This window comes from Petromyzon marinus, unplaced genomic scaffold, assembly GCF_048934315.1.
Source record: "Petromyzon marinus isolate PM22_M1 ecotype Great Lakes invasive population unplaced genomic scaffold, UKy_Petmar_22M1.pri1.0 PM_G_Scaffold_44, whole genome shotgun sequence".
In the NCBI taxonomy this organism is placed as follows: Eukaryota; Metazoa; Chordata; class Hyperoartia; order Petromyzontiformes; family Petromyzontidae; genus Petromyzon; species Petromyzon marinus.
In genome coordinates this window covers 1358250-1380858 of record NW_027422996.1, presented here as the reverse complement: position 1 = coordinate 1380858, position 22609 = coordinate 1358250, and the positions used below count along the sequence as shown (strand labels likewise).

General features: G+C 50.4%; 1 protein-coding gene across 1 annotated transcript in view; it reads left to right on the top strand.

The window, feature by feature from the left end:
* LOC142917283 (3'-5' RNA helicase YTHDC2-like) overlaps positions 1-12295 on the top strand; it is a 56552-nt gene extending 44257 nt beyond the window's left edge. The window contains exons 21-24 of the mRNA XM_076061907.1: positions 3226-3434; positions 4248-4512; positions 6194-6297; positions 9689-12295. Of these exons, the coding sequence (XP_075918022.1) occupies positions 3226-3434; positions 4248-4512; positions 6194-6297; positions 9689-10075 (965 nt within the window). The 3' untranslated portion in view covers positions 10076-12295. The remainder of the gene's footprint in view (positions 1-3225; positions 3435-4247; positions 4513-6193; positions 6298-9688) is intronic.
* The last annotated feature ends 10314 nt before the right edge of the window (positions 12296-22609 follow it).

Genomic DNA, 22609 nt, shown 5'->3' with positions numbered 1-22609 from the left:
GGATCATTGGGGTTTATTGGTAATAAATCGGCATTTTGCAACCCCCATATTATTACTACGTGCCAGGGACTCTATGAGATGATAGGTTAATAGTCTGAGTCCACAATTGGCAATAAGTAACGGCAAAGCGGTTATAAGCGACTCACAGAATTGTGCGCAGTTGCGTATATACAGGACACGACTTCGCTGAAGGCATCAACACCTTCAGCGAGCGCGATGCTGATCACAAAACGGGGTTCAAATTCACCCCTCGATCACCGCACACGCGTCGAATAAAGAGCAAGGGACAATTTTTAATTGCTGGAGGGGTTGCCCCCACCTTCCTGAAAAGCCTGGCTTTGCCATTGATAGTAAGTAAATAAATATTAGCATAAAATGTAACTGATATTGGTCAAACATCCCAATGCTGTAAAACAATTATCTATAAATTACTCAATTGGGATCACACACACGGAGCGGCAACATCATCGCACCTCTACCACAAAAACTAGGCAGGACCCTTCTGTGCCATGGTGGGAAAATGTTAACGACCTCGCTTGGTACACAGGAGGTCGTGGGTTCGATCCCGACCCTGACGCCTGCTGCTGCTGTATATTTGGAGTTTGCGTGTCTCTCTCTCCGTGGTCACGTGGATTTTTCTCCGGGTCCTCCCTCCACATTGAGAATCAATGTCACACGTGTCAGAATTTGTTTTCCCATTTTTTCTGGCAACAACAACAGGTGTTAAGATCATTGGTGAAGCCATGTTTCTCGCAAAAGTGCGGAGTTGGCCTGATAACTTTAATCTAAATTGTCTTATGGTTGATCATTGTTTTTTTACCCTTTTATCTGGCAACAAAACTGACACCTTTTTTAAGACAAGGAGTCATGGTTGCGTTGACCACAATACCTGCAGTCAAAACGCAAACAAAAAACACACTCTGATAATATATGCATTAAATTTCGATTTAAAGCTTTCGTGACTGCAATGATTCATCTTCTTTGGTTCTTTCAGTGAAGTCACGTAGAATGAGAATAAAATAATAAATTGATAAAATAAAATAACACAATAATATTCTCACGACGTTTCGGCCACAACACAAGCGGCCTTCATCAGGTGAACGGACGAGACTGTCTGGTAGGACAGCGCTGGAGTGAAAGAGCCACGTTCAGATCACGACCTTTAAGCTGTGTGAGAGGAAACAAAGCGCCTTGACAAAGGAATTAGCATATAATTTAGCATTGAAAAGGCTGAGTGATTAGCTTGTGACTGGTCACAGAAATAGCTATGTTAAAAGTTAAAGCATACACATCCGCAGAGGCACCCCTTGACAAAGGAATTAGCATAGAATTTAGCATTGAAATAGCTAAGTTAAAGCATACATATCCGCAGAGGCACCCCTTGACAAAGGAATTAGCATATAATTTAGCATTGAAATAGCTGAGTGATTAGCTTGTAACTGGTCACAGAAATAGCTACGTTAAAGTCAGAGCATACACATTCACCGAGGCACTTAGTACAAATCAAACAGGAGAATTTAGCATTGAAATAACTAGGCGAATTTAGCATTGAAATAACTGAGTAATTAGCTAGTGACTGGTCACAGAAATGACTATGTTGAAGTCAAGGCCTACACATCTGAGCTATTCACAGTACTATATAGTGAACCAATAAAAAACTAAAATATAAATTACCTTAATGTTATCAATAAACTCTATATTCTCCAATCAGCTAAGCTACCAACAATAAGTCGTTATATATCACAATGCTATATGGCGAAAAAATGGGTGGATTCTTACCCTCAACTTTAGCAACACGAATAGCTACGGGCCCCGTTCAGACGTACGAGTTCATCCATAGTCGGAACAGAGGAGGGAGAGAGAGACAGCTGCGAGGCGCTATTATACTCCATGTTGTAAACCATACCATTAACCGTGGTGTGAGAGGTATTAAGAGTCAATGCTGGCGAAAGAGCTGCGGTCTGAAGGTCATTGTAAAATAAATTAATTAAGAACAGAAATGATTTAAAACATCTTTCCAATGGTTACTAAGCCAGAATCCATCTTCTCGGTTGAAATTGTCTCTGTGCTTGTATATGTGAATGGCCTCATGAACGAATCTCTCATGGTAGCCGGTTGGTTTGCAAAGAACCTCCGTCTTGGAGAAGTCAATGTCATGTGAGCCCACTGAATTATAACAGTGATCTGCCACGGCAGAGGAGTTCGTCCTACCGTGTTTCAAGTCTGCTTTATGTTCGCGGATGCGGTCCGAGATATGTCGTTTGGTTTCTCCAATGTAGCTACTACCACAGAGGCACTTTAGTTTGTAAACGCCCGGGTACTGTATGTCTGGAACAGCATCTTTTACAGATGGAACTAAATCACGGATTTTATGTACTGTCTTGAATCGGACCTGGATCTTGTGTTTATTCAGGATTTTGGAGATCTTTTTAGTGACCCCTGCAATGTAGGGTTAGGTGATGGTTTTGAGTGGCTCCACAAGAGGATCCTTCTTCATGACTGGAGTAATGGCTTTGCGGATTGTGTAGTCAGAGTAACCATTAGCCCTGAGAGCCTGGTGTACGTGCTTGAGTTCACTGGTAATGTGTTCCTGGTCGGATATGCATTGGGCTCTATGGTACAGAGTCTTGATGAGAGAATTCTTCTGGGATGGATGGTGGTGGGAATCCGGTTTCTAGTAAGCATCTGTATGGGTAGCTTTCCTGTAGACAGAGTGGCTCATTGAACCATCATGTCTCCTTTTAATTAAGACATCCAAAAAAGGTAGCTTGCCATCTTTTTCGACCTCCATGGTAAATCTGATGGCTGGGTGTATGGAATTGATGTGGTCGAAGAATATATGCATTGTCCTAGAAACCGATTGGTCCACACCAATGTTTGCATTCTGACCACAAGCATTGTGGTTAATGCAGTGACATGATTAAAAAAACCTCTTCTCATATTTTAGTACTGCCAAAGGATGTCCCATGAAATGGCACACGTTTAGAGTATTTTTGCTACTGCTTTAAATCTCCGCGTGATGATTAGCCACTGTTGCGCTATCATTTGTGTCCAGGTTGCCTCTGAAAAATAGCTACGTGGTTCAGTGGGGCCTCAACTGGTAAAATGTAAATTATTTTACAGTTACGTTTTAAAACACGGTTATCTTTCCTGTGTAAACCAGTGTCACTGACAGTCACACCACTAACAACAACAACAACAATAATAATAATAATCGTGCGCCAGGTTTCGTGCGGCCGAGAGGCGTGGGCGACATCCGCGACCTCAACACGAACTCGGAGAAGTGGCCGGCGGTAAAGGCGGCGCTGGTGGCGGGGCGCTACCCCAACGTGATCCACGTGGATCGCACCACTCAAACGCTCACCACGAGGCTGGAGCGTAAGGTGCACCTCCACCCTTCCTCCTGCGTGCCCGACCAGTGCGTCTTCAATAAGGTACCACCGTGCGTGCACGTGTCCGTATGTGCGCGTGTGTGTGCGTGTGCGTGCGTGCGTGTGTCTGTGATGATTGCTTGTGTTGCAGTCGAAACGTCGTGATAATTTTATTGTTTTACATTTTTATTATTTTATCGTTTCCCTTCTGTAGGAAAATGCATTAGAAAGATATTAACTCGTAATTAAAACTCAATATCTCATTTAATTGATTGTTCACGCTTACGGTGGCTTTCAGACCGCATCCATTATTTTCGTCTCCCCCCCTCCTCTTTTCCGAACATAGATGGACTCGTCCATCTGAATAACTGACAAATTGCTCTCCGTGGTGCTAACGTTAAAAACAAAACGCCACTTAATAAAATGTCTTGCTGTGGTTTTCACACCTGATGATGATTGCTTGTGTTGCAGTCGAAACGTCGTGAGAATTTTATTGTTTTACATTTTTATTATTTTATCGTTTCCCTTCTAACGCGGTGGTGATTTTACCGAAAGAACCAAGAATATGAATCGCTGCAGTTGCGAAAGCTTTAAATCAAAATGAAACTGAAACAGTCACCGTAAGCGGGGGGGGTATCATCATTCAGTCAAATGGCACGCAAAGTTGACGAGAGCCAATTGGAAGCATTGTTTGCAAGGGATGCTGCTTCACAAAGGTCAACAGGCGGGTGAGACGGTATCGGAGTAACCGATGAGACGTCGCCGTTCGCGAACACACGACGTCTTAAACATCGGCCGTCTCTGCTTTCCCACACCCCCTGCCCGCTCTCACCTCCCCGTGTCTCCCTTATCGTGCGCGGTCCTCCCCCCTCGCAGCAGGAGGGCGTTCCACAGGGGGTGGCGGCGCTTCCCACCGACTGGCTCGTGTTCGGCGAGATGACGCGAGTGCACCGCCTGCCAATTGCTCGCTGCGTCACGGCCGTGAGCCCCGTGGCGGTGGCTCTGTTCGCCGGGGCCCCCCCTCGCCTCACCGCCTCCGCCGCCGCTACCAACGATGTCGGCCGCCAAATGCCACCACCATCGATAGACACCGCCACCGATCGCCACTGCCAACAACAGCCGCCGCCGCTCCACCTTCACCGTAAACACTTTGCACCGCCAGACTAAGGCAGATATACCCCGTGTAGACCTCAAGATAGCTTTGGGGCAAGTGTTGTTAGCAAGCGGCGATGAAGGCCGCCAGGGTGGGTGGCCAGCGCCACGTGAGGCCACCTTTCTGTCCCCAGTGGTGATGTTTGCACACTGCGCCTGGTGCTCCTTTGAGGCTGAGTCGACCTAGGGTCGACATAGGGGAGGCCCGGGAGCGGTTCAGATAATTGTCACCGGTGGCCGTGAGCCAGAATCGAACTCGGGTCGCCGGGTTTTGCAGTGCAGCCTGCTGACCGCTACACTGCCGCTCCTCGCTAATACCACCTAAGACAAATTTCTCCTGTGTTCTACAGAAACTTTTTAATAGTAGGGTTTTTCCCCTTTTTTTCTGGCAAAAAAAACTGAAACCTTTTAACAAGGATTCATGTTACTGCATTAACCGCAATACCTGCAGTCGAAATGCAAACAAAAAAACTACTATGATAATATGATGCATTGTCCTTGAAACTGATTGGTCCACACCAAGGGACGGCTTTCTTTTGAGCCTCGACCCAATTGGTGCTCGACCAGATGACACCACAAGGCGTTCAGCTCAAAGACAATGCCACTATCAAATTAATGAGGGCTCGGGGTGAGCATCTACATCATTAGACCTCCTTTGTCAGTACCAAAATATTATAATAGGGTTTTTACCCTGTTTTCTGGCAGCAAAACTGAAACCTTTTTTGACAAAAAAAAGGGGAAAAACCCTATTATTACATTTTGGTACTGGCAAAGGAGGTATAGTGATGTAGAAACAATTTTAATCAACATTTTTTTTACGTTACTTTACCGAAAGAACCAAGAATATGAATCTCTGCGAGTCACGAAAGTTTCAAGTCAAAAATTCTAAGAGAAACTGTTGTGGAGAGTGCTCTCAGCGATCGTCGATTGTGGTTGACGTGGCTCAAGAAGGGGAGGTGTGGGCACCACCGCACCCCGATGATGTTTGCACACGGCACAAGGCGCTCATTTCAGGCTGAGTCGACCCAACGGGAGTCCGGGGGATTGGTTCAGAATATTCATCACCGATGTTTAGCGGCCAAATACTCGACACAAATCTTTGTGACAGGGCTATCCTGTTTGATGTTGTTACAGACGAGGGTCAAGTTGTTTTGAAATGTTACCAGCCAGAAAGAACCCCTACGTGGTGACTTTACCGAAAGAACCAAGAATATGAATCCCTGCAGTCACGAAAGCTTTAAATCAAAATTTTTTTTTCGCTGCTGTAAATGTCCACATGTCAAGCCACTGTTGAGCTATCATTTGCCGCAGGTTGCATCTGAAAAAGAGCTACACAGCTCAGTGGGCCTTATACCGGCTAAAATAAAAGTAGTGTATAGGTATGTTGAACTTATTTCACACTGTACCTAGCGTAGCCAACCGTGCTTAATCGGAGGTGCGGAGGAACAACAATAAACTAAAACACAAAAAGCAGTTCTAAAGAAATGAGTTTTAAATTTATAGTGTTTACATCGATGATGCCGATGAATTTGGCTCGTGTGCAGGTCACGGCTCGGTGTTTATGAGCCGGTGGTCTCGGGCCGGTGGTCACGGCTCATTGGTCACGGGCCAGTGGTCACGGCTGCTACGGTGACCGCGTCTTGCGTGAACTTGCGCGTGTGCGTGTGCAGTGGAGGGGATTCTACCCGATAGCGGCGACAACGAGATTGAGGAGGAGGTGAACACGGCCGTTCTGCATCTAGACGAGTGGATCAACTTCAAGTTGGACCCCGAGGTGAGTGACGCCGCCACCGCCACCATCGTCGTCGTCGTCGTCATCAGCCATGGTCGTATCCACTGCTGGATGGTGAATGTGTAGAGTTGGCTTTTGTCACTGCTGGATGAAAGCCTCCCCATGCCGCCGCCGCCGCCACCACCTCTCTCAATCGTGCAGTGCAACAAGAACAACAACAACAAGAACAACAACAACAACCCGTTCCGCAGCTGGACGCAAACTCTCATCGCTCCGTCTGCACGGTGGACGTGCTCTCGGACACGTCCGCGTCCCTTGGCTCCCGCTCCGTTATCATTCCTGACCGTTCATCTTCGCTTCTTGACCGTGGCAACGCTCCTGCCCCAAGCCCTCCCTCTGCTTTCTGAACAGTTTAGTATGATGTCATGAACCTCACAATAATGGTTTTTGTTTGGGGTCAGATTGTGTTCAATGTCAATCCGCCGTTAACCCACCACCACCACCACCCGACAGCCAATTTTAGTGAGGTTTGTCACGTCGAACAATACGTGCAAATTAGTTACGACTTCAGCCCACCGGTGTGTCGGAGAGTGAATCCACAACATTCACAATTTGACTACTGTGACGACATTTTGCCAGAAAGTGGCCCAAAGGTGTAACTGATTGGCACGTTTACGTGACACGTGACACATCTTCCTAATTTGCCTCGTCGGGTGGTGCTGGGTTAACGACACATTTATATTTACGCGATCTAACCCATAAAAAAAACCTTTTATCTGTAATATTGGTCGCGAAAGCACGATTACTACTACTGCTGCTGCTGCTGCGTGTGAAACTGTCATTAACCTTTTGATTTAAAGCTTTCGTGACTGCAGTAATTCATATTCTTAGCTCTTTCGGTAAAGTCACGTTGAAGGGAAACAATAAAATAATAAAATAAATATAAGACAATCAAAATTATCACGACGTTTCGACCATAACACAAACGGTCGTCATCAGGTGTGTTGGTCTGCATTAATTAATTTATTTTTAAATGGTGTATTTATTTATAAAAACACGTCAGCGCCACGCGCAGCGATTCGGCAGTTTATTTAGAAGGACTAGTCCATCTATGTTCAAGGGGGGTACCTCTGTTTAGTCCTTGATGAACCAAGTCTTCAATGATTGCGATTACCTGACACCATCGCAATCATTGAAGACTTGGTTCATCAAGGACTAAACACTGAGGTACCCCCCCTGAACATAGATGGACTAGTCCTTCTAAATAAACTGCCAAATCGCTGCGCGTGGCGCTGACGTGTTTTTATAAATAAACAAATACACCGTTTAAAAATAAATAAATTAATGCGAACCGACACACCTGATGACGACCGTTTGTGTTATGGTCGAAACGTCGTGATAATTTTTATTGTCTTATATTTATTTTATTGTTTCCCTTCAACGTGGTGACTTTACCGAAAGAGCTAAGAATATGTCATTAGCCCGTGCGTGTTTTCTCGTGCACGTGTGCGTCGCTCTGTCTCACGGTGCACATTCCCAGCATGAGTGAGGCTGTGAACACGCAAAATACCCGACAAGAAGCCAACAGTCGGATGAGGCTGTCGCGTTGTTCTTAAGAGCCGGCTGCGTGGAGCGCTTCGCCGAGACGGCTGAGAATCCTGGGTTTCACGACCCGATTTTTTTGACCGCCTGCGATTACACCGCGGTGCGCACAGCTGTGGCGACTTGATGGTTTCGACCCCGGCTACCGATGGCCGTACAAACACACCCCATCACATTTACCCTGGTGCGCGTTTTGTTTGTATGTAATTACATCCCGGCTTAATTACAACCGACCTCTGTTGCTAGTCTATGGGTCTCCGTGTGAAGGTGCGTGTGTCTCTGTGGGGCCCCACGGTTACGAGATGTTAACTACGTCGCCTGGTATGAAGGGAGCGCGTGGGTTCAATCCCGACCCTGACGCCTGCTCTATGTTTGCAGTTTGCGTGTTTCCCCCCTTGGTCGTGTGGATTTTTCCCTGGGATCTCCGGTTTTTCCCTCCGCGTTTAGAATGAGCACGCATGCCGAGTATTTGGCCGCTATTAGTGTCCACGTGATAAGCCGCTTTGTTGAGATATTATTTGTGGCCAGGTTCTGAAAAATATCTCTCTAGCTCAGTGGGCCTTACCCGGTGAAATAGAAAGTTTAGTTTTAGTTTGCAGAAGAGTGGACGAGGCTTTCCTGGGGAAACAAGGATCTACGTATCACTACAAATGTAAATTTTTATTTAAAGCTTTCGTGACTGCAGGGATTCATATTCTTGGTTCTTTCGGTAAAGTCACCATGTAGAAGGCAACCAATAAAATAATAAAAATATAAAACAAAATTCTCACGACGTTTCGACTGCAACACAAGCAATCATCATCAGGTGTGAAAACCACAGCAAGAAAAAAAAAAAAATTATTGCTGTGGTTTTCACACATGATGATGATTGCTTCTGTTGCAGTTGAAACGTCGTGAGAATTTTATTGCTTCATTTTTTTATTATTTTATTGTTTCCCTTCTATGTGACTTTACCGAAAGAACCAAGAATATAATACAAATGTACTTATAGTAATTTACTTGTTTATCCAGGAGCTGTAGGACTCTTTTTCGGGAGGGTCCTGTAATTGAGTTTTTATTTCAAGATATTTTTTTAGCAAATCGGCGATGAGTCGTGTTTATTATTCACGTGTGAGAGGAAACGGGAGCACCCGAAGAAAACCCACGCCTTGCGCGAGGGGGCAACGCTCTATCCCCGCACAGATGGAAACAGATGGAGATCAGTCCACTTTGCTCTACTGCCTTGTGGCGTACCAGGGGTACGGCTCCCCCTCGACTCTTGCGGCCGGGGAGTTTTAGAACATTGGCGCCGCAATCAACTTCTTTCTTTAAAACTGCTTTTTGTTTTGAGTTTTTTCCCTTTCCTTCACCCTTCACCTCCAATTAGCAAGGTTGGCTACGTACAGTGCGAAAGAAGTTCAACATGCACACATAAAGGGACTCCTCTGCTTACGAATGTTCGACTTACGAACAAACCCGGTCCGTATGTCCAGTTGCCTATTCGGACCGAGAGTCGCGAGCTCAACTGCTGTGCAATAGACGGCGGTGGTGGCTTCTGCATCTGTAGAACGCGAAGAGCCCAGTGGCACCCACATCTGACGGGAGGTTACACAACTTTTAAAGCCATTCCCGGTGCTCAGCGCGCAGTGCCGTACGACGCCGTTAGGAATCGACAGGGGTACAGTTGGCACTTACGGACAAATCGACTTTTACGAACAGACCCCCGGAGCCTATAACTCGTCCCTTAAGTAGAGGAGTCACCGCCCACAACCCTCGCCGCTGCTGCCTCAAAAACGCCGGGCGATTGATCCTCGTCCACGCCCTCCGCTCCGCTCCCCTACCCCCCCGCCAGGCGGCGAACCTGCTGCTGCGGCTGCGGCAGAAGTGGCGCGCGCTGTTCGCGCGCCGCATGCGGGAGCCGTCGCGCGCCCCGTCGCAGGCGGACGAGGCGACGGTGAGCGCCGTCGTCGCGGCGCTGGCCCGCGAGGACGAGGCCCTCGGCCTGCGGCGGCCCGCCGGCATCGGCCGGCGGCCGACGATGCCGATCGCTCCCGCGGCGAGGTTTTCGCCCCCGGCGGCGGCCGCGGCGGCGGCTTCGTGGATGGCCGATCGTTGCCGGATGAGTGGCGGTGGTGGTGGTGGTGGTGGAGCCGGTGGTGGTGGAGCCGGTGGTGGTGGTGGTGGAGGTGGGGCCGAGACAAACCGAGGAGTTGCTTGTGACCAAGATGTGAGGCCATGATCGTTTTCACGTTATTTATCGGGCAGGGAGGTCGGTGGCAGTTGTGTAGATAGCAACGATCTGTGGGTCTCTGTGTGAATGTAGAGGTCTGTAGGTCTCTAGGTGAGTGTAAATAGACCTCTATATACATCATTGGCTTAGATCGTCAATTCGCTATACTTGCAACGTGGATGTGAGAGGTCGTGTCACGTCCGTGGCTTGACAGGAGAAATAAAAACACGATTACATATCACTCTGAAACCAGTTCAACACGTAGTCAGTAGGCGTCCGCAACCATTATTATCCGTAATGATGATTTTAAGGTTAAATCGCATCAATATAAATGTGCCGTTAAATCCGCCACCACCCGACACAGCCAATTAGTAGGGTTATTCATGTAAACAAAGCGTGCCAATTCGTTACTGGTACTGCACGCCGGTGGTGTGTTGGAGAGTAAACCCACTACAACATTTACAATCCGTTACTGATACTGCACTCCGGTGGTGTGTTGGAGAGTAAACCCACTACAACATTTACAATTCGTTACTGGTACATCACACCGGTGGTGTGTTGGAGAGTAAACCCACAACAACATTTACAATTCGTTATTGGTACTGCACACGGGTGGTGTGTTGGAGAGTAAACCCACTACAACATTTACAATTCGTTACTGGTACATCACACCGGTGGTGTGTTGGAGAGTAAACCCACTACAACATTTACAATTCGTTATTGGTACTGCACACCGGTGGTGTGTTGGAGAGTAAACCCACTACAACATTTACAATTCGTTATTGGTACTGCACACCGGTGGTGTGTTGGAGAGTAAACCCACTACAACATGTACAATTCGTTACTGGTACTGCACACCGGTGGTGTGTTGGAGAGTAAACCCACTACAACATTTACAATTCGTTACTAGTACTGCACACCGGTGGTGTGTTGGAGAGTAAACCCACTACAACATTTACAATTCGTTACTGGTACATCACACCGGTGGTGTGTTGGAGAGTAAACCCACTACAACATTTACAATTCATTACTGGTACTGCACACCGGTGGGTGTTGGAGAGTAAACCCACTACAACATTTACAATTCGTTACTGGTACTGCACACCGGTGGTGTGTTGGAGAGTAAACCCACTACAACATTTACAATTCGTTACTGGTACATCACACCGGTGGTGTATTGGAGAGTAAACCCACTACAACATTTACAATTTGTTACTGGTACTGCACACCGGTGGTGTGTTGGAGAGTAAACCCACTACAACATTTACAATTCGTTACTGGTACTGCACTCCGGTGGTGTGTTGGAGAGTAAACCCACTACAACATTTACAATCCGTTACTGGTACATCACACCACGGGTGGTGTGTTGGAGAGTAAACCCACTACAACATTTACAATTCGTTACTAGTACTGCACTATGGTGGTGTGTTGGAGAGTAAACCCACTACAACATTTAAAATTCGTTATTGATACAGCACACCGGTGGTGTGTTGGAGAGTAAACCCACTACAACATTTACAATTCATTACTGGTACTGCACACCGGTGGTGTGTTGGAGAGTAAACCCACTACAACATTTACAATTCGTTACTGGTACTGCACACGGGTGGTGTGTTGGAGAGTAAACCCACTACAACATTTACAATTCGTTACTGGTACATCACACCGGTGGTGGTGTGTTGGAGAGTGAACCCACTACAACATTTACAATTCGTTACTGGTACTGCACACCGGTGGTGTGTTGGAGAGTAAACCCACTACAACATTTACAATTCGTTACTGGTACTGCACTCCGGTGGTGTGTTGGAGAGTAAACCCACTACAACATTTACAATTCGTTACTGGTACATCACACCGGTGGTGGTGTGCAGTTCGGGGCTTTGTGTGTGTAAGTTTGTCCGTGCGCGGAGATGAGCCGCGTCAGCTCCTCGCACTGCAAACCCTCTCTTGAGTCCTCTGCCCAGCGGTGGGAAATCACGGCCGCCTTATATCTTGTCGGATCCATCAACTTTCTTCCTCCCTGCCTGGTGCCTTCCAATTCTTCATGCAGCAGACTTCTCTCAGTGCCTCTTTCCCCAACATCCCCCAAACCCTTCGAGAATTTTGAAAAACTTTAAAATTTTATTTCGAACTGTTTGTCGTGTTTAGTTTGCTTGTCCTTCACCCGCACTTACGATTTGCGTGGTTTGGCTGCGAACGGTTGCGAAATAAATTTTGATTTAAAGCTTTCGTGACTGCGGGGATACATATTCTTGGTTCTTTCGGTAAAGTCACCACCACGTAGAAGGGAAACAATAAAATAATACAAATATAGAACAATACAATTCTCACGACGTTTCGACTGCAACACAAGCATGATGATGATTGATGATGATTGATGATGATTGCTTGTGTTGCGGTGCGAAAGAAGCTCAGCGTGCACACAGCTTCCTTTCGTCCAGCTGTCACCTCTGAGAATGTGCCCAATGCACGTGCGTAGCCCTTCCTGGATCGTCGGCGTCACACACACACACACAAAGCGTCGCCTGTTTCATCGCACAGCGCATCGTGACACAGCGTCGTCATGTGCAGCAGCATCAACAGCAACCCTTCTAGAACTTCCTATCACGTGGTTTGTGTCCATACCACGTGTTTAGCCCCTCTTCTGTATTGTCGTCGTCACACGCACGGCATCACGGCACGCGGCAACATCACCAGATCGCGTAAACTATAAATGCGTGTTGTTACACCCACCACCACCACCCGACACAGCCAATTAGTAAGGTTTGTGACGTAAACAGAACGTAGATTTAAAGCTTTCGTGACTGCTAGGATCCATACTCTTTGGTTCGTTTGGGTAAAGTCACCACGTAGGTATAAAAAATAAAATAACAAAAATCATGACGAGGCTGTCCTCCAGACAGTCTCGTCCCTTCACCTGATGAAGGCCGCTTGTGTTGTGGCCGAAACGTCGTGACTTTTGTTATTTTATTTTTTACCTACTACGTGACTTTACCCAATAGAACCAAAGAGTATGTAAACAGAACGTGCCAATTCGTCACCAGTACAGTCTCACACCGGGCGCTGTGTGCCGGAGAGCAAAGGCCACGACATTTACAATCCACACCGCGACGTCGTTTCGCCGGCAATTGCAACCGGCGTCATCGGGCGACGGCCAGATTCGCGGAGGAAACTTTTCCCAAAGGACTTCCTCCACGCAGCGCCGCACCGCTGAGAACGTGCCCCAATCCACGTCCTCCTCGCCCTCGCCCAGATCGGCTGCTGCTGCTGGCTGGCTGCTACGCCCCACGAACGAACCCCTTCGGCCGACGCGAACCCCCTCGCGGTGTGCCGTTCACTCGTTTGCCTGCCCGTCCGCTCTCGCCGGTTTCGCCGCCCACCGGCTGAAGCCTCCGTCTCTCCGCGAGCGAGCGCCGCTTCGTCGCGAAGAGCAGCAACGTGCGCAGCCTGGAGCTGTCGCAGCAGAGGGCCGTCTGGCCGACGAAACTGAACGGGAGCGTTTTCCCGTTCGTGCGCCGTCGTCCACCTCGTCTTCTCCGTGCGGGGCTCCGGACGCTTCCAGGTTTGGCAGGGGTGGTGGTGGTGGTGGTGATGGTGGTGATGGTGGTGGTGGTGATGATAGTGGTGATGGTGGTGGTGATGGTGGTGATGGTGGTGGTGGTGATGGTGGTGGTGATGGTGGTGATGGTGGTGATGGTAGTGGTGATGGTGGTAGTGATGGAGGTGGTGGTGATGGTGGTGGTGATGGTGGTGGTGATGGTGGTGATGGTAGTGGTGATGGTGGTAGTGATGGAGGTGATGGTGGTGGTGGTGATGGTGGTGGTGGTGATGATAGTGGTGATTGTGGTGGTGATGGTTGAAGTGGTGATGGTGGTGGTGATGGTGGTAGTGGTGATGGTGGTGGTGATGGTGGTGGTGATGGAGGTGATGGTGGTGGTGATGGTGGTGGTGATGGAGGTGGTTGGAGGGGCGGCGGAGGTGGATCGTAACGACCCGGACCAAACTGGACATATCTGTCAAACGGATCTTCGTAGATCTCATCGGAATCCTCCCGCAATTTAAATAAAGATTCTGGATTGTGAATTGTTCGGTACGTTTGGTGTTGTTGGCGCTGTTGTCGCAGTGCAGGGCCATCACGAACGAAGGCAACATGTTAACTACCTCGCCTGCTACGCGGGAGGTCGTGGGTTCGATCCCGACCCTGACGCCTGCTGCTGTTTATTTGGAGTCTGTGTCTCTCTCATCATCATGGTGGCTAGGAGATGTCAACTTCCTCGCCTGGTCTACAGGAGGTCGTGGGTTCGATCCCGACCCTGACGCCTGCTGCTGCTGCTGTATATTTGGAGTCTGTGTCTCTCTCATCATCATGGTGGCTAGGAGATGTCAACTTCCTCGCCTGGTCTACAGGAGGTCGTGGGTTCGATCCCGACCTTGACGCCTGCTGCTGCTGCTGTATATTTGGAGTTTTCGTGTCTCTCATCATCATGGTGGCCAGGAGATGTTAACTACCTTGCCTGCTACGCGGGAGGTCGTGGGTTCGATCCCGACCGTGACGCCTGCTGCTGCTGCTGTATATTTGGAGTTTGCGTGTCTCTTCTATCTCTTCCCGCGATCGTGCGGATTACTCTCCCGGGTCCTCCGGTTTTTCCCTTCCACATTTAGAAAAAGCTTAGAGCATTTGGCTGCCGCAAATTCCCACACGACGAGTCGTTTCGTTGAGCGGCGCTAACTCGTTGGCCGGGTCGCTTTCTGAAAAAGCGCCGTGTGGCTCAGCGGGCCTCTAAACCTGGTAAGTAAAAAATAAAAAAATCCGTTAAAAACCACAAAAAACACGACGCGCCGTAGGGCCGACGCACGACGAGCCGAGCGGCCCCGGGTTGGGGCGTGGCGGCGGCCGTGTTGCCAGGGCTACGCACGGACGGTGTCGGAGATCGGCAAGGAGCGGTGTCGGAGACCGGGGGCTCCCCCTCGCTGGGCGGAGCCGTTTCGGGTGCTACGGCTGTACCTGGGGCAGAATCCCCTTCCGGCAGGTGCAGCACCCTGCTCAACCCGTAGTGTAACAACAACAACAACAAGAGGGTGCAGGTGAGCCGTGACGGGCAGGTGAGCGCCCGTCCCCCCCCCTTCCCCCCATGTAGTTCGAGAAGCTTTCCACGGCTGAAGCCATTCCACAACACACAGAGCTCTTTGCAGCGCACGTCTGGCTCATTCGTTCTCTGTCTTCCCTCCACTCTCATCATCGTCATCACCCTCTCGTCATTCCTTCTCCCCCTCCTCCTCTCTCCCTGCCTTTCTCCCTCATCTCTTCCCGCTGTCCGTCTTGAGCCATGCCCCTCCTCTTGGCGAACCTCCGTCCTGACATCGCTTCCCTTTTCGCGCACCGCTTGATCCTTGACCGTACACACCCCGCACATGCTATCCTTGACTCTGCATCCTTTCCCGGTAGTGTGCCCTGGGTCAAATCCATTCCGAACGGAAACATCAATACGGGCTAAAAAAAATAGGTATTTGGGGCGGCATATGTCACTCGGATCGCTGGCTGCAGACATTTGAGAAAATTACGGCCGTCCCAAAAATTGTCGCCTCTAGGCGAGTGCTAATTGCATTTCCACAGAGTGTCGGGGTACAAGTTTCTCCGTGCAGGGTTCTCCCGGGGGAATATGGCAGCAGCGAACAATGATTGCTGGTGCGCTGATGATTCCTCATGCCGACGAAACCGGCCTACTGTTGCGTCCTCGTTTCACCGCCGTCTGTCAGAACGGCCACATTTTCTCAGCTCTCTTTGAGTCGGTGATTTTAAACGGAAAGTTGGCACACGTTCAGTTACCACCTTTTGTGTGGTTACATCTGCGCATGACGGTGGTGGTTGTGATGGCGGTGCCCGTGATACAGTCGGTGGTGGCACGTGTGGGGAGCGATACTGTAGCGGTTAGCTATACGGGGGGTGAGGGTCTTTGTTGTCTTTGTTTGTGGCACGTGTGTGACGGTGATGATGGGTAGCGGTGCTTGTGACGGTAGTTGCGGTGCGTGCGGTCGTGGGTTTATTTCTGCGATTGCGATGATGTCGTGGGAGGGCACGTGGCGGCGGTGACGTTGGCATGACGTGGCGTCGTTGCTGAGGCCGACTATTTACCACTCTGGGAATGTCCATCACAGGAGCTCGAGACTCGGGTTGGAGAACAGCTGCTCAAATTGTGGGACAGATGGCCCCATGTCGCCGGTGATGGTGGTGGCGGCGGCGGCGATGGCGGCGGTGTCGTGGGTGCCTCTGGCGCCGCTGGCGGCGCCGACGACGACACGGCGGAGCTAATTGGAAGCAGAGCAACACGCACCCCGACGGCGGATGGGACCCCCCCTCTCCTCGAGGGCTGTGGTAATTTTTGTATTTTTATTCCCGTGAAAATAAGCAGCGACGGAAACCGATAAAAAACACCCCCCATTTTAATTCCCTTTACGAGTTGTGGCACGTGGCGGGGAGAGACACCGGAGAACCCGGAGACAACCCATTCGTACGAGAGAGTCACACTCACAGATGTCAGCGGCAAGGTTTGTGTGTGTGTGTTTTTTTAAATGCACCGCTGTCCTGTCACCTCCCGAATGCTTCTCAGGCACAAGCCCACAGCACCACCTCCTCCTGGCATCCCCCGGTATTAAGCAAGCCCTGAAACCTGCCTCGCTTTGGAGAATCGCACGCCAAAAAATGACCTCATGTAAACATCCAAACTACGAGTGGCATTGTAAATGCTCCCTCGTATTCATTCGCACGTTCTGCCTCCCTTGAAACAATCCGCGCTGGGCTGCACGCGGGTCCCTGCGCCGTGTTCACGGGCTGTGCCCGCCGTGCATCTGCCCCGCACGGCGATGCCCGACGTTTCGCCGCCGCGTGGCGGGAGCTTCCCCCGGCGGTGCGTAAATTTTTGCACCGTATGTACGTTGGGCTCCTTTCGCACCGCACGTAGCCAACCGTCGCCAATCGGACGCGAGGAGATTTCGTTCGCTGTGTTTTATTTGTTTTTTTTTTTCCCAGCGAAGGCCGCAGCAAGTCAGTCCCCTCTGCAGATGCCGAGGTGCTAACCGGCGGCCCCGCCAAACGGACGCGCCGCTCTCGCTGTGTGCGCGTGGGCGAGTCCTGCGGCACGGGGGGGAGCGATGGCCAACAAGCAAGCGATGATTTATCCGGACCGGTGCTAGGCCCCCCTCCCCAGGAGTTCCTGGTGCCGTGCGTAAAAAGATCGCCGCGAGGGAGACAAAGGCGGTCGGGCGCGTGGCGCCGGCCACCCACCTCCCCCCTACTCGTGTAGCCTTGACGACTTTCGCAGGCGCCGCTCGCGAAACCGCGCTCGCCCCGACGGCCCGCGGAGGTCCACGCGGGGGACCTTTGTCTTGGGGGGTGCCGGCGGAGGGACGGCGGGTGGCTCTTTGTTAGTGGGACTAAAATAACAAAAGTGCGGATTCCCGCGAGATGGACACGTGGGTGTCCCGCGCGGTCTGCTCGCTGAATCGTGAAGATGCGCCGAATGACCTCCGTCGGATTGTGCGCGTTTACATTGTGGTCGGCGAGCGTCTCGCCGGTTGCGCTGCTGCTGCTGCTGCTGCCGCACGGCTTGCCCGTTGCTTTTGCCGAGTTGTGCGATTGTCCGACGTTTCGCTCCGCGTGCTCCAAATGTTGGGCATCGAATGCGTGTGTTGTGCTTTGCGCGAGTAGCGTGGAGGGGGAGGAGGAGGCGGAGGCGGGTTAGGCTCTGTTGCCGTGACTGCGGTGCGTCTGTGAGCGAGGCTGATCGCCTCGAGGAGCCAAATCGGTCTATCCTCTTGGGAGCTGTTTATTTTTGCCGCTTTTGAAAATGTGCGAAAAATGTAAATGAGCAAGAAAACGTTCGTGAAGTATCAGTCGCGTGACAAGCCAAGAATGTGTGTCCCGTGTGTGACGTCACTCCACGTGCCGCACCCCTCCCCAATAACCATGAGGGGGTGACGTCACTCCACGTGCCGCACCCCTCCCCAATAACCAATGAGGGGGTGACGTCACTCCACACGGGGCAACCCCCCCCCTCATTAATAATCATGAGCTGAACAATTTTTCTCTTGAATATGTCAGATTTACTGTCCTTGGGACGGACAAATAAGCTCGTTAACAATATGAGCCGGTACACGGTAAGCCCTCGCTCGGCACGTGTTCACACCGCGACGCGTTTTCTCTGTAGCGCCGTGCTTCCACGAGATGCTCTCTGGAGGCCCTGAAGCCAGCTGCATCAAGTGCAGCGCTGCATCAAGCGACGTCACTCCACGTGCCTCGCCACAACACAGCCGTCGCCTTAACAACATTCAGTCGCCCCGTTGAGAACAAGAGGGGGGGGCCCAACACAGGCATCGGTGGCTCATCTATCGACGGATCTCTCCTCGCGACGCCAGGCGCGTTGGTGGTGTAGCTGTCTCACGCCGGACTCGCGGGGTGTCACGTGCGGTGTCACGTGCGGTCTCACGTGCGGTGTCACGTGCGGTGTCACGTGCGGTGTCACGCACGGCGTCACGCGCTGTGTCACGTGCGGTGTCACGTGCGGTGTCACGTGCGGTGTCAACGTGCGGTGTCACGTGCGGTGTCACGTGCGGGGTGTCACGTTCAGTGTGTCACGTGCGGTGTCACGTGCGGTGTCACGTGCGGTGTGTCACGTGCGGTGTCACGTGCGGTGTCACGCGGCGAGCGGAGTGCGCCGGGGAGCACAGGCGGAGCGTCCATTGTCCGTCCCGGTCTGCGAACCCCTAACGCCTGGTGTCTGCGCGCCTTCGCGCGCTCCGCGCGGGGCCTCGCGGCGCACCTAGCCTGGCACGGGTAAGGGTAGTGTGAAAAAAAATGCGACGGCCGTTATTCGGTTCCCTTCTACGTGACTTTACCCAAAGAACCGAGTCTATGAATCGCTTGCAGTCACGAAATCTTTAAATCAAAAGTGCCACATTGCCAAGCCAGTTGAACTCAATCATGCCCCGCGTCAATAATCATGAATTAGGTCAATGTTGAGAATCCCAGACCCCATCCTCCACGCTCGCCCGAGAAAACTGGCTGAGCGTGTCTGGCAGGGGATGGCAAGCCGTCACCCGTCTCTTAGGGGCTAGCGATGCAACAACCATGGGGGGTGGGGGGTATGGAACTTGATGATCGCGAGTATTTGTAGGGATCCGCGACCCACGACCTCCTGCGTACCAGGCGAGGTAGCTAACATCTCGTCAACCATGGCGCTCCCACACTGCTGAGATGTCTGGGAGTAGCCATACTTTTACCCCACCGAACGTCACCTGCCGATCGACTTAACTGCGTGGACAGAGGTCGAGAGCGGTGGGGGTGGGGGAGGGAGATTTATAATCCCTGCCCGATGATTTCAGCTGCCGCACCGGGAGGTCAAATCTAAGCGACGACCTCTCTGGACTGCCAGTCCAGCTGCTGGCCACTGGCACACTGGCACAGTGGCCAGCAGCTGGACTGGCAGTCCAGAGAGGTCGTCGCTTAGATTTGACCTCCCGGTGCGGCAGCTGGCCAGCAGCCCCCGTGACTCAGTGCTGTCAACGTCACGTTTCAAACCCGGAATGCAATGACATTGGCGAACATCAATTCGTGGCTAATGTTTATTCCTTAAAATGGCACAGGGGAAGTCAAATCGAGGAAATATTCAAATCAAGATGTTATGCATCGTGTGTGTGTGCGTGTGTCGGGTTCCACATCTGACTTTGCATTTTGAAGTTGGCCTGGTCTGTGAGTTGTCTGGAGTGTCAGCACAGCACGGGCTGTCCACGTCTCCAATGACAATGTCTGGGAAGGCAACCCAATTTCTGATAAGCAAACATTCCTGCCGTCAAAACAGATTTGAAAAAGGGAATCTGTAGGAAAATGCATTAGAAAGATATTAACTTATAATTAAAACTCAATATCTCATTTAATTGATTGTTCACGCTTACGGTGGCTTTCAGACCGCATCCATTATTTTCGTCTCGCCCTTCCTCTTTTCCGAACATAGATGGACTCGTCTATCTAAATAACTGCCAAATCGCTCTCCATGGTGCTAACGTAAAAAAAAAACGCCACTTAAAAAAATGTCTTGCTGTGGTTTTCACACCTGATGATGATTGCTTGTGTTGCAGTCGAAACGTCGTGAGAATTGTATTGTTTTATATTTGTATTATTTTATTGTTTCCCTTCTACGTGGTGACTTTACCGAACGAACCAAGAATATGAATCCCTGCAGTCACGGAAGCTTTAAATCAACATTTAAGAAGAATATGACAATATTGTTGTTTCTAGATTTAAAGCTTTCGTGACTGCTAGGATCCATACTCTTTGGTTCTATTGGGTAAAGTCACGTAGGTGAAAATAAAATAACAAAATTTTCACCTACGTGACTTTACCCAATAGAACCAAAGAGTAATATTGTTGTTGCGGATTCCTCGTGCTTGCAAGGAAAACACAAAACATTCGTGCAGGAGTGCCAGCTTCGTTATGATTTTGCTCCTCACTCGTCGAGTCGGTGACTCACTCCCACCACGTGGCCAGAAATAAAGCTGTAAAATAAACGGATTACTTTAAGAAGAGACAATAAAGTCCGATGGCCCCTTCTCTCGGGCATCACCACCCCCACCCCCCACATTCTAGACAGGTCGTTGCATCGCCAGACAGCGTGATGGGAACGGCTTGTGGGAGGCCTCTGACCCCGCAGCAGATAGGTCATGGCTCACAATGAGCAACAGCTGCACGTGCTCCCATGAAGCGTACGTGACAATTCTTCGTGGGTTCTAAACTTCCGTGAGTAGTAACAATACCAATACGTTATGAGACCTCCTTTGCCAGAAACAAGATATAGGAATAGGTTTTACCCTTTTTAACTGGCACAAAAACTGACACCTTTATTCAAGGCGTCATGTTTGCAATGACCACAACACAAGCAGTCAAAATGCAAACAAAAAAGACAACTCTGATAATAATATGCACTGTCCTTGAATTTGATTGGTCCACACCCGAGACAGCTTTTCTTAGAGCCTAGTCTCCATTGGTGTTTTGTGCCAGTTAAAAGGGTAAAACCTATTCCTATATTCCAATACCAATAGGCCCGCCATGAGAAGACTCGCATGCGACAAATTGTACGCGCCCTACGAATATTTAAAAGGCTATACAGCACAGGGCAGTGTGGGCATTTCATTGCATTGCAGCGTGTGGCCAGCAACACCTGGTGCCGGTGTCTGGCTCACGAAGATGTTCGAGGAGCAGGAGACTCACTGCCACGTAGAGATATTTATGTTTTTAGATGAAGCCCTGTGCCATTGATTACGAGGGCGATTAGACGGAGGGCATCGAAGCCTCCTCCTTGTTTGCACAGTCACACAAAGTCACTTTAAGATGTTTTCCTGTTCATGTTTTTTTGTTTGTTGCGGTTGCACCCGATTCAAGAGCCGAATGGCTCACAGGGCTATACCAAATAAATGAACTATGAACTAAAAAAACACGGGGGTTTCTGGCACGTTATTACGTCTCACGGAGTCTATCTCGTGACCAAAATCGTGTTTATCAAGCAGTGTTTGCACCTGCTGTTTATCCCACTATTGGAATAACCTGAGAAACGTGTTCAAACCTTTGTAGAGTATTAATTAATGACGTCACGATCACCCCTCCGGTGCAGTGACGTCAGAGAGTGACGTCACTGCACGGCGGGCGGGGACGGTGACGTCATGTCCCCCTGGGGTATTCAAGGTTGGGCACCCGTGACGTGAACGAGGTGGTCGCGAGGAGCCAGAAAAGTGTGAAGTTGGAAGCTGTGACCCAGGCTTAGGGGGAGATTGGCACCAGGCTAGGGTAGCCTGCAGGTGTGCTAGGGACCTCCCCAGTACCCTACCCCTGGGGGAGCGATGGCACCCAGGCTTAGGGGGAAATGAGCACCAGGCTAGGGTAGCCTGCGGGTGTGCTAGGGACCTCCCCAATACCCTACCCCTGGGGGAGCGATGGGACCCCGGGGTAGGGGGAGATTGGCACCAGGCTAGGGTAGCCTGTGGGTGTGCTAGGGACCTCCCCAGTACCCTACCCCTGGGGGAGCGATGGGACCCGGGCTTAGGGGGAAATGAGCACCAGGCTAGGGTAGCCTGCGGGTGTGCTAGGGACCTCCCCAGTACCCTACCCCTGGGGGAGCGATGGGACCCAGGCTTAGGGGGAAATGAGCACCAGGCTAGGGTAGCCTGCGGATGTGCTAGGGACCTCCCCAGTACCCTTCCCCTAGGGGAGCGATGGGACCCCGGGGTAGGGGGAAATTGAGTCATTGAGCCATCGGGCTACCATGAGAGATTCGTTCATGAGGCTATCCACATATACAAACACAGAGACAATTTCAACCGAGAAGATGGATTCTGGCTTAGCAATCATTGGAAGGATTTGATAAACCATTTCGGATCATAATTGATTGTTCACGCTTACGGTGGCTTTCAGACAGCATACATTAAATTTTCGTCTCCCCCCCTCCTCTTTTCTGAACATAGATGGACTCGTCCTTCTAAACAAACTGTCAAATCGCT